At 42.1% G+C, this 15,514-nt stretch overlaps 1 protein-coding gene across 3 annotated transcripts in view; it reads right to left on the bottom strand.

The window, feature by feature from the left end:
- Nucleotides 1-15,514, bottom strand: part of LGR5 (leucine rich repeat containing G protein-coupled receptor 5) — a 151,632-nt gene that overhangs the window by 40,195 nt on the left and 95,923 nt on the right. For all 3 annotated transcript variants that reach the window (XM_075931817.2, XM_006121555.5, XM_006121556.5), the window contains exon 5: nucleotides 1,925-2,140. In XM_075931817.2, the coding sequence (XP_075787932.1) occupies nucleotides 1,925-2,140 (216 nt within the window). The remainder of the gene's footprint in view (nucleotides 1-1,924; nucleotides 2,141-15,514) is intronic.

The raw sequence follows: 15,514 nt of genomic DNA, 5'->3' as shown, positions 1-15,514 counted from the left end.
TCGCCTGGAGACAACTGTAGCTTGTCACAGCATCATAGGATGAGAGAGAGCCCAGACTGGTGAGATAGAGGGCCAAGTAATACCCCAGTTCCAGGTTGTACCCTGAAGCTGGCAGACTGGTCGCCTATAATAAATAGCGCTGAAGTAATCTGATCATAGGCTCCGTCTAGACGACATGGTTCCTTTGACAGAGCCATGTAAAATAGTTTATTCAGCATAGTCAAATCCCCGCTTCTTTGACTATGCCGAATAAACTATTTTACATGACTCAGTCAACGGAGCCATGTAGTCTAGACGTACCCATAGTGTCCTAAAGGCTTGTATCATGAGGATCAGATCAGTGTGTTAAGAGTATGTTAAAATATATTTGTCATCTTACATGCAATGGTTTCATGCTGTCTACAAACCAGGAATGTCTTTAATAATGACCATGTTTCAGTATATCCTGAAATAATTCCTGAATAATTTTTCTAATAATAGTGCAGAAGTTTTTTTCAGTTTGAGATAGTTCTAGGAGATCCGAAGATGGTTCTTCACACACTGGAATTCCTTCCAGGATTTTCAGTGAATTTTGCATCTGTTTTGTTTAGTAATATTGGTAGAAGAACATATCTACTGATAACTCTGCATATACTGTCTGTGAAGGGAACTTTCACATCTCATTCTTACTAGCATTTTAGCCTTCCAGTCCTTTGTTTAGCAGATTTTAGTTATTTTCCTTTTCCACCCACAGCCTCATGTTGTCAATATGGTTTTACAGTCTTAAGTAAAAATGTGTACACATTTCAACAGCTTCCCAGAACTATGATTTTATAAACAATATCTAAAGGTACGTCTACAGTGCACTCTTAGGGTATGTCTACACTAGCCTCCTAGTTTGATCTAGGGAGGCTAATGAGGGCGACCAAAATTGCAAATGAAGCGTGGGATTTAAATATCCCGTGCCTCATTAGCATGTTCCCGGTCAGTTGCCATTTTAGAAATTGAATAGCCCAAAGTAACTGCCTGCGTCTACACGTGGCAGTGAAATGGGATTCCGAATTAAAGCCCTAAATCGAATTAGCTGGTAAACTACATTGCAGGAGGAATACTAGCTAATTGGATTTAGTGCTTTAATTCAGAATCCTGTTTCACTGCCGCGTGTAGACACAGGCCGTTACTTCGGGCTAGTCAATTTCTAAAATGGCGACCAGCTGGGAACATGCTAATGAAGTGCGGGATATTTAAATCCCACGCTTCATTTGCAATTTTGGTCACCCTCATTAGCCTTCCTAGATCGAACTAGGCGGCTAGTGTAGACAGACCCTTATTTCAGGTCGGACCCCGTGCCGCGAGGCGTACAGCTAGTTTGGATAGGAAGCCTAATCCGAACTAGCTAGTCCATGCCGCGTGTAGCCGCGCGGCACGGGGTCTGATCTAGCCGGCATTTAAAAATGGCGCCGGCCGGCTTTATGCAAATGAAGCCCGGGAAATTCAAATCCCGGGCTTCATTTGCAACTCCGTATGACTACATTACCCCCCTAGTTCGAACTAGGGGGGTAGTGTAGACATACCCTAAGATACAAAATTCAAGTTTTTTCAACTTATCTCTTCACTGACATTTTGAAGAGAAGTTTATTTGCCATTAATTCTCTGAATCATTATAAATAAACCTATATGAAAACCAAATCTTTACATTATGTGGAGTAGAAAAATCATTTAGTAAAGTTGCAAAAGTTATAGCTTTAAACACAGTGCAATAATAAAAGGCAAATTTCAGGTTTATAACCCAACCTGAAGGTTTACAGATCATTTCATATTTTTGGGCAGTCTAGTTATTAAATATCTCGTACAAGGCTTAATTTGGACATTGCATCTTGAAATAATTTAGTACAAAGAGGCCAAGATCTTTCAAAACAATTTTTTTTAAATCAATAAAACTTACAGAACTACCAGACTGGAGAGGTTTCCAAAAGCATAGTCTGGTATGTGATGTATTTTGTTCAATGCCAATGTCATTGCTTGAAGTGCTGGTAAACTCTGAAAAGCCTGCACAGGAATTTCTGTCAAAGAGTTGTCATCCAGCCACAAGTGTCTAAGCGAGACCAAGCCACTGAAGCAGTTGGGTGGCACGTAGTTGATGTGGTTGGCATCCAGGCGTCTAAAAACCCAGAAATGTAGAATATTGATGTTGAGAAACATGTAAGGAATTGACACAATCGACCTAACAGGATATTGTCAAGTACACTGTACTTCAAAGGGGAAACTAAGGGGAAAGGTCATTGCATCCCTTGTTGCTGCTCTGGAGATAACCACACTTCCTTCTATTTTACTTTCTGGTCCTTGAGACCCCACCCTATGCTCAATATTATTCTAGTCAATATCTAAACCAGATTCACTTTGAAGCCTTCAGTGTGACCCTTCTATGGATTGAAGGGGTCATTTTTGAATGGTTCACAACACTCCTCCATGAGCTGAGCAATTTTCCCTTAGCTCTGAGTCACTTTAAGGTGTTAAAAGTAGGTAAGAAGTTCCTTATTTTTATATCTCTAGGTCATGGGATTGTTTTCATGCAACTGAAAGAAGTGTTTGTCTCTCCATAGTTTCAGTATCACCTTAAAATCCTGAAAAGTAAATTTACTTCTGACTAATTGTATCTATTACACTTTGTGAAATATTGGTTGTTCCTGCAGTTCTACTGAAGGCTCAAGTTAATGTGTCATTTTGGGGAAGAGACAAATTCCTTTTATTTTGCACTAGCATTACCAATGAACTGGTTTCATCTGCAGAAAAAGGCAGAAGCAGTTTGGTTGCGGCAGCACTAACACAAGGAGAACAACTGTACAATAGACTACATGTTTTTCTTTGGACTCTAATGGCTTCATTGTGATCATACGCTGGTGTAAGGCAGGAATAATCAATGCAGTTTCAAGGGTGTAAATACATCAGAGATAGAATCAGGCCCTTTATAATCAATGGTTTAAAATTACTTCTGTTTCTTTTTCTTGACACAGCCCAATTGAAAGAACACATCGATTTTCTGAAATGTCAGGAAACATATATGTGATCTATATGCATATATCATAACTTTTCTATGTTTCTACTTGCTTCAAATCCATTTTAGTGACTTTGCACACTTCTTTGCACTACAAAAGTAATTATTTAGCACAGTTTACAGGATGTTATTAAAAGGACGTGAAAGTGAATTTTCAAAAGCATGTTTGAAAACATTACACAACACACAGATGCACCCTGAGTGTAAGGAGATAATCCTTCAAAACCCAAACTGGGTCCTTTGAGAGAAGAAGAATGAATATTCTTTTTGGTAGGCATACTAATCTCTTTATTCAGAGCTGTTTCCACACACAGTCATGTAAAATATTTGGTCCATTCTGTCTCCTACTCCATACTACATCTACCTACTGCATTAGAACCAATAATGAATTCTAAGGCGCCAGATTGGCAAATAACTGAGACAAGGTCAGTTGGAACAAATTTATAAAGTTCAGTGTCAAAGCTCTTGTTCAATTACATTTTCACTATAATAACTGACATGGCAAGGGTCTGTCAACAATGGGTGAGGTTGGAAATGTTTAGTAATACTCATGCTGTGCCTTCCCGACTCTCTGAGCAACAACATACTTTGCCTGTGTTTTCAAATAAGGTATAATTGGAGTGAATAGATTATGTTTCTTTGTGTTTGGTTAGAAGTAAATTTCTTGTCTGCATGATGTCTGTATGTAAACTAAGGAGTTGTAGTTGCAATAGTTTGACAGTTACACTGATTACAGAATGGAGGCTTTGTTCAATTCAAATGTGTTACGGTATTGCAATTAACATCTTGTCTCATGTGGGGTCTTTGGTTGCAGCTCCAACTCATGTGTTGACTCCAAAAGGGCTATACACACAAGGGCTGAAGGATAGGGCAAGTTGTTGTAGGTAGAGGGTATTTAAGGTATAGTTGTTAGGTATAGGGAGTTTTAGATGATACAGAAACTATGGGTGAAATCCTGGCTGCACTGAAATTAATCGAGTATTTTCAATGATTTCAGTGGGATCAGGATTTCATCCTCCACATATTTTATAAAAAATTTAGAAATTGAGTTAGTTGAAATAATAAATACCCAAATTTAAATGTTATTGTCCTCTACATGTCTCTGTATGCAGTCATAAGTAATGGTGGCCGGAAGCTAAGAGAATTATTGTTTCAATATAACTTTATGGCAAAGAAAGAAACTACTCTGGCTTGTACTATACAGTATGTAATGTAGTTGCAGTTCCTAGTGTTCTTGAAATGTATGACCACATTTTCTTCTTTATCTATCTACTTTTTTAAAAAACCCTGAGCATCATTTTCCTACTTGCAGATAATAAAACATTTTATTAGTGGTTATGTTTCCTGGATTAATATAAATATTCTATGCTGAGATATAAAACAAAAAAAAATAATTTCAGTCGATTTTTTACTTGTGTGGATCAAGTTTTGGTACTTTCAGAATTAAACCCATTAACTCACAAACACGATTTTACTTATAATTTTAAATATATAGTTAATATTAGTCAGTTTAAAAATTCTATTATATTAAAAAAAACAATTTAGAGATACAAAAATTACTTGATCTTCTCTGATAGGCAGCCTATAAAATGACATCCAGCATATTTATCATGACTTTATGAATGCTTAAATTATGCAGGTTGTAGTCCAATACAGTCATTTGTAACATAGTGTGTATGCTCTGATCATATGTTTTGCAGTTCATGAAAAGATAGTATTCATGCAAAATTGTAAAAGTTGATAAAATAAATGGGATGACTCTTATGTTTAGAAATAAAACACTAATTTCTCCCATAAATACTACTGGTACTCTGGACAACAGTCAGCATATACAGGGTCTGGACATGGGCATAGTTTTACTGCTATTTTTGGGGGAGGCAGCTCCAGTCAGACCAATGGGGTCATATTTGGGGGGTAAGGGAAGCAAATTCCATGCTTGTCCAAGAATTGTTGTTGCTGGGGCAATGCCCTTTGTTCCCCCATACTATGCCCATGGATCTGGGACAAGATCAGACACCCACTGCTCTATCACTATGGTTAATGTTGTATCTCCACGTCTGTTTAAAAGATGGCCTTTCTAAGTCCTCTAAGTAAGATAAACATGCTTAGTTGGATTCCTTTGAAAATTGGCATGCCTCAGAAGAGTACAATTTAGGGGTAATGACCCAAATTTTAGGTAATTTGAGATAGGGTTTGTGGAGTTACAAACTCCCTCAAAAATAGCCATTTTCAGAAAAGCTTTAAGGTGGGTTTTTTGTTCTGTTTTTTGCTTTGCATAGAGCTAGAGATTAAATTATGGATGTGATGTGGGTCAAAATAGTCTAATTCTATAAAAAGTTATCCAAGGTAATGCATGGAACTCATAAATCTTTGGGAGACCTAAAATCAGAACAGTATTCAAGAAAATGTACCATTTTTTCAATGCACAAGTGTCAATACAGAGAAATGGCTAGAGCGGGTTCCTATTCCTAATAGTCTATATCAGGGGTGTCCAAACTTTTTTCAAAGAGGGCCAGATTTGATGAAGTGAACATGTGTGAGGGCCGACCATTTTGCCTGACATTCTTTGAACCATTAAAATTAAATGCAAATTAACTATTTTATGCAAAGTTTATTGCAAACGGCATACTTTTCATTTCATCACATGGATGACAAATGTAAACAGGTGTTAAATCACTCTGCCTTTCATATCTGAAGGCCAAATGAAAAAAAAAATCCAGGAAGCTGAAATATATGTCAGGAACATTGTAAAGTACATTACATATTATTGGTAATAAAGGTTGTCTGTCAACTTTTAAGTTAAAAAAATATGAACAGGAACATAACACCAAGTATACATGTTGTGTCCAAATATATTTATAACTGATTTAGACCAACTGACATTAACTGAGATTTTACAATGTATTCATCTCAATACATATGGATTCGTTGGGGGCCATAAAAGATAGATATTGCCAAATTACCTGGGGGGCCGTATTAAACCGGAACACGGGCCGCAATTGGGCCGCGGGCCGGACTTTGGACATGCCTGGTCTATATGCTTTAAACTTCAACTCTTTTAAGTACTCTAAATGGGTACTTGAACTGCTTTGGAATCTCGTGTGACTTATAGGTTATAGCATATCATTAATGATCCAACTTTAGAGTCATTTGATCAAGGTGTTCCTGAGGTACAGTCCCCTACCCCAAAAGAGTTTCCTTCTGCTGCCTTGTATTGTTACATTGAGAGCTACTAATGACTGGAGAAATCAAAGACCTTAGTAAGATTGATGATTGTGAGTTCACCCTTCAATTAACACAAATAAGGATAAATGAATCACAAGCCCCCACCTAAGACAAAAGGCATTTGGGGCTGAGTGATGGGATGCCCCCTCCCACTCTCCTCATATGACCTGTGTTCAGGAGGGCTTGTCCTTTTGGATGGGCCTGAGGCTCTTTTCCTGCCCCTCATGAGAGCTGGGATCGGGGGAATTCCTGCACATAGGGTGAGGAGTTGGGAACCGATGTACCTAGCAAATTCACGGCCCATTTTGGTCTATTTCACAGTTATAGGATTTTAAAAATCATAAATTTAATGACTGCATCATTTAAATTTTAAATTCCATGATGTTGTAATTATAGGGATCCTGACCCAAATAGGAGTTGTAAGGGGGGGCACTAGGGTGTTATGGAAGGGGGGTTGCAGTACTGTAATCTTTACTTCGGCACTGCTGCAGGCAGCAGCAATATCTTCAGAGCTGAGCAGCTGGGGAGCAGTGGCTGCTGGCTGAGAGCCACCAGGTGCGATGGTACAATATTGCCACCCTTATATTTGCGCTGTTGTTGGCGCCTGGAACACTGCTGCTCTCTAGCTGTCCAGCTCTGAAGACAGCACAGAAGTAAAGGGGGGCAATATTGCAACTCCCTAAAATAACTTTGCAACCTCCTTGCAACCCCCTTTTGGGTCAGGACCCCCAATTTGAGAAATTCTGGTCTCCCCTGTGAAATCTGTATAGCATAGGGTAAAACACACAAAAGACCAGATTTAACAACGGGAGACCAAATTTCATGATCCGTGATATATTTTTTGTGGCTGTGAATTTTGTAGGGCACTATGCATACCTCAGGCTCTAAAATCAGTCAGAGCAGGAAAGGGAACACTCACTGAAATGAATGGCATGATTCGCAGGTCACAGAACTACTGTTTCAGGCTGCAGTCATCTCAGCGGGGTATCCCCATTTCGATGTGAACATCACATTGGGATGAGTGGGCTACTTCAGACTTTTTCACCTCTCCTATTCTGCTGAGCAGCTGTTTCCCTCCAAGGTACCTCTATCTTTCTTGTTTAAAGGACGACACTAAGCCCTGGTCTACACTAGGGAGTTATTTCAAAATAACAAGCAGAGTGTCCACACTACCAGGCGTGTTATTTTGAAATAAGGGGATGGTTATTTTGAAACCTTGGGGAATAAGCTTATTTCAAAATAGTTATTTCAGGAGTTGTTATTTTGAAAAAAGTTATTTTGAAATTATTTCCTAGTATAGACATGCCCTAAGTCAGGGCTTGGCAAGATATGGCCCACGGCCAGATCTGGCCTGCCAAGCCACCAGATCCAGACCATGGACTACCCTGCCAGGAACGTCAGGCACACAACAGCCCCCAGCCCAATTCTCTGCTCCTGTTTTGGCTGGAAACAACAAGCCAATAGGAGCTGTGTGACTGGCCTGTGGGATGGGGGCAGCACAAGCCTCTTTCCCTTCCTGGAGCAGAGAGCCATGATCTGGGGCGGCAGCAGGCAGGCAGCTGCTGGCTTAAGTAAGCGCCTCCCAGTTAGAGTCTCTGGTACCCCTGCCCATCCTGTCTCAACTCCCTGCCCCAGGTCACCATCCAAACTCTCTGCACCTCCCGGCTCAGATCACAACTCCCTCCCAGATCCTGTACCCTCTCCTACATGCCTCCCCCAGGCCAGAATCCTCTCCTGCACCCAAACACCCTCCCAGACCCTGCACCCCAATCTGCTGCCCCAGGTCACCATCCAAACCCTCTGCAGTCTGCACCCCCTTTTCTCTTTCTCCCAGGTCACAATCCCTGCCCAGACTTTACACCTCCTCCTAGAGCCTTCCTCCTAGAACCAGGCTAGAATCCTCTCCTGCACCCATACTCTCTCCCTGACCCTACACCCCAATCTCCTGACCCAGGTCACAGCCTCCTCCTTCACCCAAACTCCCTCTCAGACCTTACACTGTCTCCTGCACCCCAGTCCCTTACACAATGTGCCCTTCTGCACCCAACCTCTATCCTAGACCCCACATCTCCTCAAAGTGTGGCCCTTGTCCGCTTTCCAAAATGTTGGGGTGGCCTCCATCAAAAATTATTGCCCACCCTGCGCTAAATGCTCTACAAACCACATGCATGCATGGATTTTCTTGAAATTTGCTATGCTTTGTGAGTGTACAGTTGGTTTAGTGAACCAAATCTGAGCTCATTTGAGCCAGGGTTCTGGAGATATAAGCCCTGAAAAAAACAGCAGTTTTTCAAAAGATTTCTAGGTTTGTTATTTTTGCATAGAGCTAAAAATAAAATTATTGCTGTGATTCGGGTCAAAATGATCAGTCTGACAATTTTCACCCAAGGTACTGCATGGCATCCACTAATTTTTTGAGGGATCCAAATTGTAAATGGTATTGAAGAACATGTTCATGTCTTCGCTTGCATAGATGTAGGGTCTGGAAAGCTCACCACTACTCCTCCCTCCCCCACCAAGATAGTTTCTGAGAGTCACTTCATGCTTGGCTTGGGTAGTTTCAGGGAATATGCCAGAGTTATTGTCCCTGATGAACATCCCACTACTGACATTTCTACTGTGAGCTTTGTACATCTGTGCAATAAATAACTCAGGTTTCTTGCTCCAAGTCATGCCTGTTATAATAGAATGTGCTTTTATTTTATTGAAAGGCTTCCGTGTACAGAATAGACAGCAGCTGGTTAAACCAACATTTTTGTTGTATTTGGTGGCGGGGTACTGGCAACAGAGGATGTTGTGCCTGTGTGTGTGTAGGGATGGGGGACAGGGAGAGGGGACATCAGGGAATGAGGATGGTTGGTGGACAAGCCTTCGGTGGGTTACTGGCTGAGAAAATCTCTATTTTACTAACCTGTGAGGGAAGCAAATGGCTACTTCCTGACCTTGGGGAAGGCGAGTGTGGTATTACCAAAGAGACACAGCTTGGAGGTTTGGAACTGACAGTACAGGTACCTTGATCACTGAGGGGAAAGAAATACAGGCAGTCCCCGGGTTACGTACAAGATAGGGACTGTAGGTTTGTTCTTAAGTTGAATTTGTATGTAAGTCGGAACTGGTACATATTGTAGGGGAAACTCTAGCCAAACATTTCTCCAGAGCTCAGTTTTATTCTCCCACACCTCGCTTCCCTCAGTCCTTTATTCGCAAGCTGAGGTGTCTGCTGAGAAAAGCCGCTCTGCATCTTCCTGGTCTGCTGGGGGGGGGGGCCGCTAGCTTCTTGTCTCCCTGGTCTGCTGGGGGGAAGCAGGTAGTGCGGGGTTCCCTCACCCTGTTTGTAAGTAGGGATCCGATGTAAGGCGGATCCATGTAACCCGGGGACTGCCTGTATGTACAGTAGAATGGCAGGGTTGCCACAGTGTGGATTGTGTGCGATTCTTGGATTATGTGGTTGCAGAAATTTGCGAGAGAGGAAGGCAGATAAACCATAACATGGAGATTGCTGATTGCAGACTGATTTGGGTGGAGATAGGTGGCTTGTGTTGGCAAGGGGGTTTGCTCACTCTGCAACACCTAACCAGGGACTTCATCAGGCCTGGGGTGTAGCTCATACAACGTACAAGAGCAGATTTGGACCACAACATAGATTTCTGTTTAGGAGCTGTGATATTTTTCTTTGGCTGAACATCTGAAGAATTGCTACAGCAACAATATAAAAACTATGTTCTTCCAACACTTATTACTCAATTGGGAAATTAGAAGGTTTATGGCTGATCAGAAAACGTGTACAGTATGGCATAGAAACGTTACTGGCTGTTATTGGGCACAGCTATTTGACAAGACTCAGAGGATCTTTCTCTATTGCATAAAACTGTCATTGTGGAAGAGAAACCCTGTCTGTAATTTTTATCATTGGCTGTGCCACAATCTCCATTGTCCAACTCTTCTGAAACATGACCAGGAACACTATGTCAGTGTAACACAGCAGTCCTTCACACCAGGCTTTGTATGTGAGTCAGGTTATAGGAGAAGGGGGAGTACAAATCCCCTAATGAGCATAGAGAGAGGGGAGGTGAGACTGTTTCCTGTTGACAAGCAAGCAGCTTAATCACAACTCCATGCACTGGCTAGAGCTGTCAATCATGGAGGCAGGGACCCACAACTGCAACCAACAGAGAAATCAAGGTCTGTTATGAAGGAGAGAGTACACAGAGAAAAAAGGAGGCCGAAAGGTCTAGAACAACAAAAGGGTGACAGCCCGCAGCCAAGCTATCTTCAAACAGGCCCCTCCCCCCCAACTCACAAGAAAACAGCCTGGTGATTACAAGTCCTGTAAGTGAATGACTGACAGACTTAATTGGAGGTGAAGCTCCAGGAATTGACCTGACTGAAAACAAACTAAGGAGGGTCAGTCAGGGGAAGCTGAGACTCACTCAAGAAGTGACAGTAAGAGATTGTGACAGGGGCCTTGTCAACAATAAGAGTGAAGTATCAGAGGGGTAGCCGTGTTAGTCTGAATCTGCAAAAGCGACGAGGAGTCCTGTGGCACCTTATAGACTAACTATAAGTGAAGATATCTGAGAGATGCCATCCCTGTCTTGGGAGGGGAGGCCTGGGCACAGTAGTTGGGAGAGGTCAGGTTAGAGGGGGAAACACAGTGAATAGGACAAGGGCACGACTGCAGACCTGTGTCAAAGCAGGGCCTGTGGACCTAGCTGGAGTGTGTGTGTGTAACAGGGGAGCCCACAGCCACACAGGGCCTCTGGATGGGGGTGAGGGGTCTGCACTCCCGGAATGGGGAGGCTTTGAGTGGAAGGGGCAGGGGATGCTAGGCATATGCTGTGCAGGGGAGGCCCACAACATTTCGGCACCTGAGGCAGGGAGCTCAAATGACACCCCCATGCCACCTTTTTTCCTGCCTGCCTGTTATGTCTCTTGTGCCCTCCTTCCTCTAGCACAGCACTCCACCATCTCTGTACATCTAGGGCAGAGAGAATACATATGCACCAGCAGCAGACACAATTTTCTACACTCGGGGTCCTCGTGGCGCCCCTCCACAGTCTGGCACCTGAGGTGGCTGCCTCAGTTTGCCTCATGGTAAAGCCAGCCCTGATGCTGTGTGGTGATCCAGTGGCGATTTAAAGGATCCGGGCCTCTAGGCACCACTGCTGCTGCAGTAGCCATCAATGGCAGCCAGGAGCCTGAGGCTCTTTAGTATCACTGGGCCCGGGGGCAATTGCCCCATTTGCACCTCTGTTGGTGGGCTTGGTGTGGAGAGAGGCTAGCTATGCAAACTGTGGAATATGATATATACCACTGCATAAATGACTCCTAATTCCTATCAACAACATATATTTTCCTATTCAAAAAACCAGGAAACTCAACGGCAAACAGTACATTAATGTAAAGTTAAGGTTGGTTGGTGGTATGTTGTTCCTTTTCACAATGAAGAATTGAGCAAAGTTCTGACTTCTGAAAATCAGGAAATGCACAGTTAAGATTGCCCATGCAAATTTACCTCGCTAGATTATACCCAGTTAAAACACATACCTTTACTCTGCCAACACCACACAATTGCTGAAATTTATGAGCTCTTCACCTCCTTTTATAACCATTGACTCTCACCTGTGGAATTTTGTCTAATACTCTTAAAGGACAAAAAGGGTGGGGGAATAAGGTTGCCCACTCCACCTTCTTTCTGTTTCCCTTGACACAAGAACAAATGGATATAAACTGGCCAGCAACAAGTTTAGACTTGAAATTAGATGAAGGTTTCTAATCGTCAGAGGAGTGAAATTCTGGAACTGCCTTCCAAGAGGGGGTGGTCTGATGAGACTGTCCACAATGAAATGTAGCTGATCTGCAACTGCTAGCAGCAAAAATCTCCAATGGCTGGAGATGGAACACTTAGGGTATGTCTAGACTACATGGCTCCGTCAACGGAGCCATGTAAAGTAGTTTACTTGACATAGTCAATGGAAGTGGGGATTTAAATAAGGTTTACAGGAGCGGTGGACAAAGGCTTCCCTTGTCGACTGCGCCACAACTAGACTGCTGCGCTGTGCCGGATCAGTTGATTGTCTGAAGCGGGGATTATTTAAATCCCTGCTTCCATTGACTATGTTGAGTAAACTACTTTACATGGCTCCGTCGACAGAGCCATGTAGTCTAGACACACCCTTAGACGGGGAGGGATCTGAGTTGTTATAGAGAATTCTTTTGCTAGATCTTGCCCATCTGGTTGGGTTCTAAGTTACCATATTTGGGGTTGGGAAGGAATTTTCCTTTGAGTCAGAATGGCAGGGACCCTGGGGCTTTTTTACCTTCCACTGCATCACTTTCAGGGTGACTCTACTATGAAGTGTATAAACCACGATTTGAGGACTCTGTGGAGAAGTGGTTTTCCACTACGGTGAAGCAGAATTATGTTCAATGTGCCTGGATCTCTGATGAAAGGCAGACTGTACCATAATGCCAGCCTAATTTGGTTCTACAACTAGCTAACAAACCCAGGGAGCATCCTCCAGTGTAGGACTGATCTTACTGTGGCATGTAAACAGCCAAGGATGCTCACACTAGTATTCCGCCCTTCTACTAGTGTATCAAAGAGAGGGGGCTGGTTGGGATAGCCCTGTGCTATGCTGATCCCCGATTGATTTCAGCCACTTCTGACTGCCTGCAGCCCAGTGACGAAGAGTGATCCTGAGGCTGCTCTCAGATTGCAAAGGGGGACCAACCCAGCACAGACATGTCACAGAATAAGGGGAGTGCAAAAGTGATCTTTAAGGCAGCTATGCATATACAGATAACCTCCGCCTGCACTCTGTGCAATTTGGCTGTACCTCAGGATCAGGCTCAATGTGGATGTGGACAACTTTTATGGTGGCATGTTTCCTAGTGGTGATCACTTACCAGGTTTTACTGATTATTATATAGCGATAATGTGTCTTTGTATGATGAGGAATAAAGGTTTAATCATCATAGGATTGGGGTCCCTCCTGAGTGGCAACATTTTCACAAGAAAATGTTGATTTTTGACTAATTTGTTCAGTTTTCCCTTTGAAAGAATACAAAATCTAATTGACATTTCTAAACAAAAGTTTAGTTATTTTTCATTTCAAAATGTCAATTCAAACCTCCCTCGAATTTTTCCTTCAATAAAATGTTTCAATTTTTTGTTTCAATTTGGAATGTGAACTAATTATGAAATGTCAACATTTTTGGGGGGATGAAAATTCCATTTCTCATCCAACTCTAGGCACAAATGAATTACAGAGAAAAACCCAGATAATTTCCATTTAAACCTTTATGTGACATCAAACTGCATGTTACTAGGTGTATGTCAAACAGATAAAAGATGAATGCAATTTACTTAAGAAATACTTTGGGCAACTATAAAAAAAGTATTGAAACCTTACTGGCACTGTTTTCATAATCTGACTTTACAGGATAATACACAACAATAAATTCAGGAAAGTTTGTTCTGTTTAGTATAGGACCTATCTGCTTATCTTGAGCATCCACCCACAGAAAACAACAGAAAAACTCATGTTGAATTTAGGGGAGCAACTGTTTTCTAAGTTTTTGTATGTTGTAAATATCTTGTGATGCCTGCAGGAGATTTATTTTTAAGTATAATGGAGCATTTGAGAGAGGTGAACCTTAACAAAGTATGTGATCCATATTCCTGGGAATGCATTTCGTTGCTTAAAAAATGTCTTTTATGAATAGTGAGGTAAGGGCAAGAAAGCACTGCCTAGGAAGTCATTGATTTTTGGCTATTTCCATGCTGGCTGATCAACAGTAAAGTTACTCATTAACAATGGTGTATAAGCATGAGAATAAACAGAGCGTAAAGTTTCATCAAAGTTTCAGAACTTTGTATACAATGCTAAAATAATCAAAATTTAATAATGGCAAAAATTTTCTTCATTATGAATGTAAGATTTTCTTTCCTTTTAATTAACAATATTCATATAAGGAGGTCTGCAAATTCTTGAGTTGTACGGTAAACCCGTATGCTGTTTTTTGCATTATCATTTGCAGAAACTGATGTTTTTCTATTCAAATGTCTATAGATATGTCCATTTGCTCTGACAAATTCTTGGTGGGAAGTGAAATACCTTAAATTAACTGTGCCTTCTTAAAATGTCATAAAAGGTAATGGGGGAGAGGTATTTGAGAGAGAAATAGACTATCAATCCTGAGAAATAAATTTAGGAAGAGGGAGCTGAAAGCAGGTTGTTTTATTTAATTGTGACCATGAAATAAATCCATTTCCACATTTAAAAACCTCTATGGCATTAGAATATATATATGCTCATTCAGCCCTGTTGCATAACTTCTTGACATCAAGCCAGAGGACAAGTCTAGGGATATCAGAGTGCTGCGCAGTCCACAAACAACTAAGAACACCAGCTGATGCTCTGTTCTAAAGACACCTCAAGGTGAATAAGGCAAGGTAGGCTATATCTATACTGCAAGCTTCTTTCAGAAGAAGCTTTTCTAGAAGAGATCTTCCGGAAAAACTTCTTTAGAAAGAGAGCGTCTACACAGCACATGCACATTGAACAAGCTCTCTGCTTTTTCGAAAGATAGCATCCACACTGATTGGATGCTAGCTCGCATATAAAGCCACCTGGAACCAGGTCAGGCAGGGCATCAGGTCAGCAGTTGCTTCCGGGTGCTGTTGCCTAAGGCTATCTGAGATGCATTCTTAAAGGCACCCCCCTGGACAGCCGTTTCTCAGGTTCTGCTGCATGCTTGCCTACCTCGCCAAGTGACAGCAAAGCTTTAGCAGTGCGTGCTCTGGTTGACCATTTTTTTGATGCCATAGCATACTCCTTGACATGGAACTGGAGCTGCCTCTGGGCATGAGATGGCCCCACACTGTTATGCTGCAGGTTCCGCAGCAGTTTGTGCAGACCATCTTAACGGTCCTGTCCCAGCTCGACTCTGAGCTCATCAGTGAGTCCCTCTGCCTGGATGTGGGAGCAATGTCCTTGCAACTGCACCTCATAGTGGCGAGACAAATCTGGAGGCTAGATACCAGTTCCAACTAGTGGGACTGGCTGGTCATGGAGCGGTGGGATGACCAGCAGTGGCTCAACAACTTCCACGTAGAATCATAGAACACTAGAACTGGAAGGGACCTCGAGAGGTCATCGAGTCCAGTCCCCTGCCCTCATGGCAGAATCCAGTACTGTCTAGACCATCCCTGATAGATGTCTATCTAATCTGCTCTTAAATATCTCCAGA

The sequence above is a fragment of the Pelodiscus sinensis genome, chromosome 1, assembly GCF_052426305.1.
Source record: "Pelodiscus sinensis isolate ZL-2025 chromosome 1, ASM5242630v1, whole genome shotgun sequence".
Classification (NCBI taxonomy): domain Eukaryota; kingdom Metazoa; phylum Chordata; order Testudines; family Trionychidae; genus Pelodiscus; species Pelodiscus sinensis.
The sequence above is the reverse complement of the archived record's forward strand: the minus strand, read 5'-3'. Positions and strand labels throughout refer to the sequence as shown.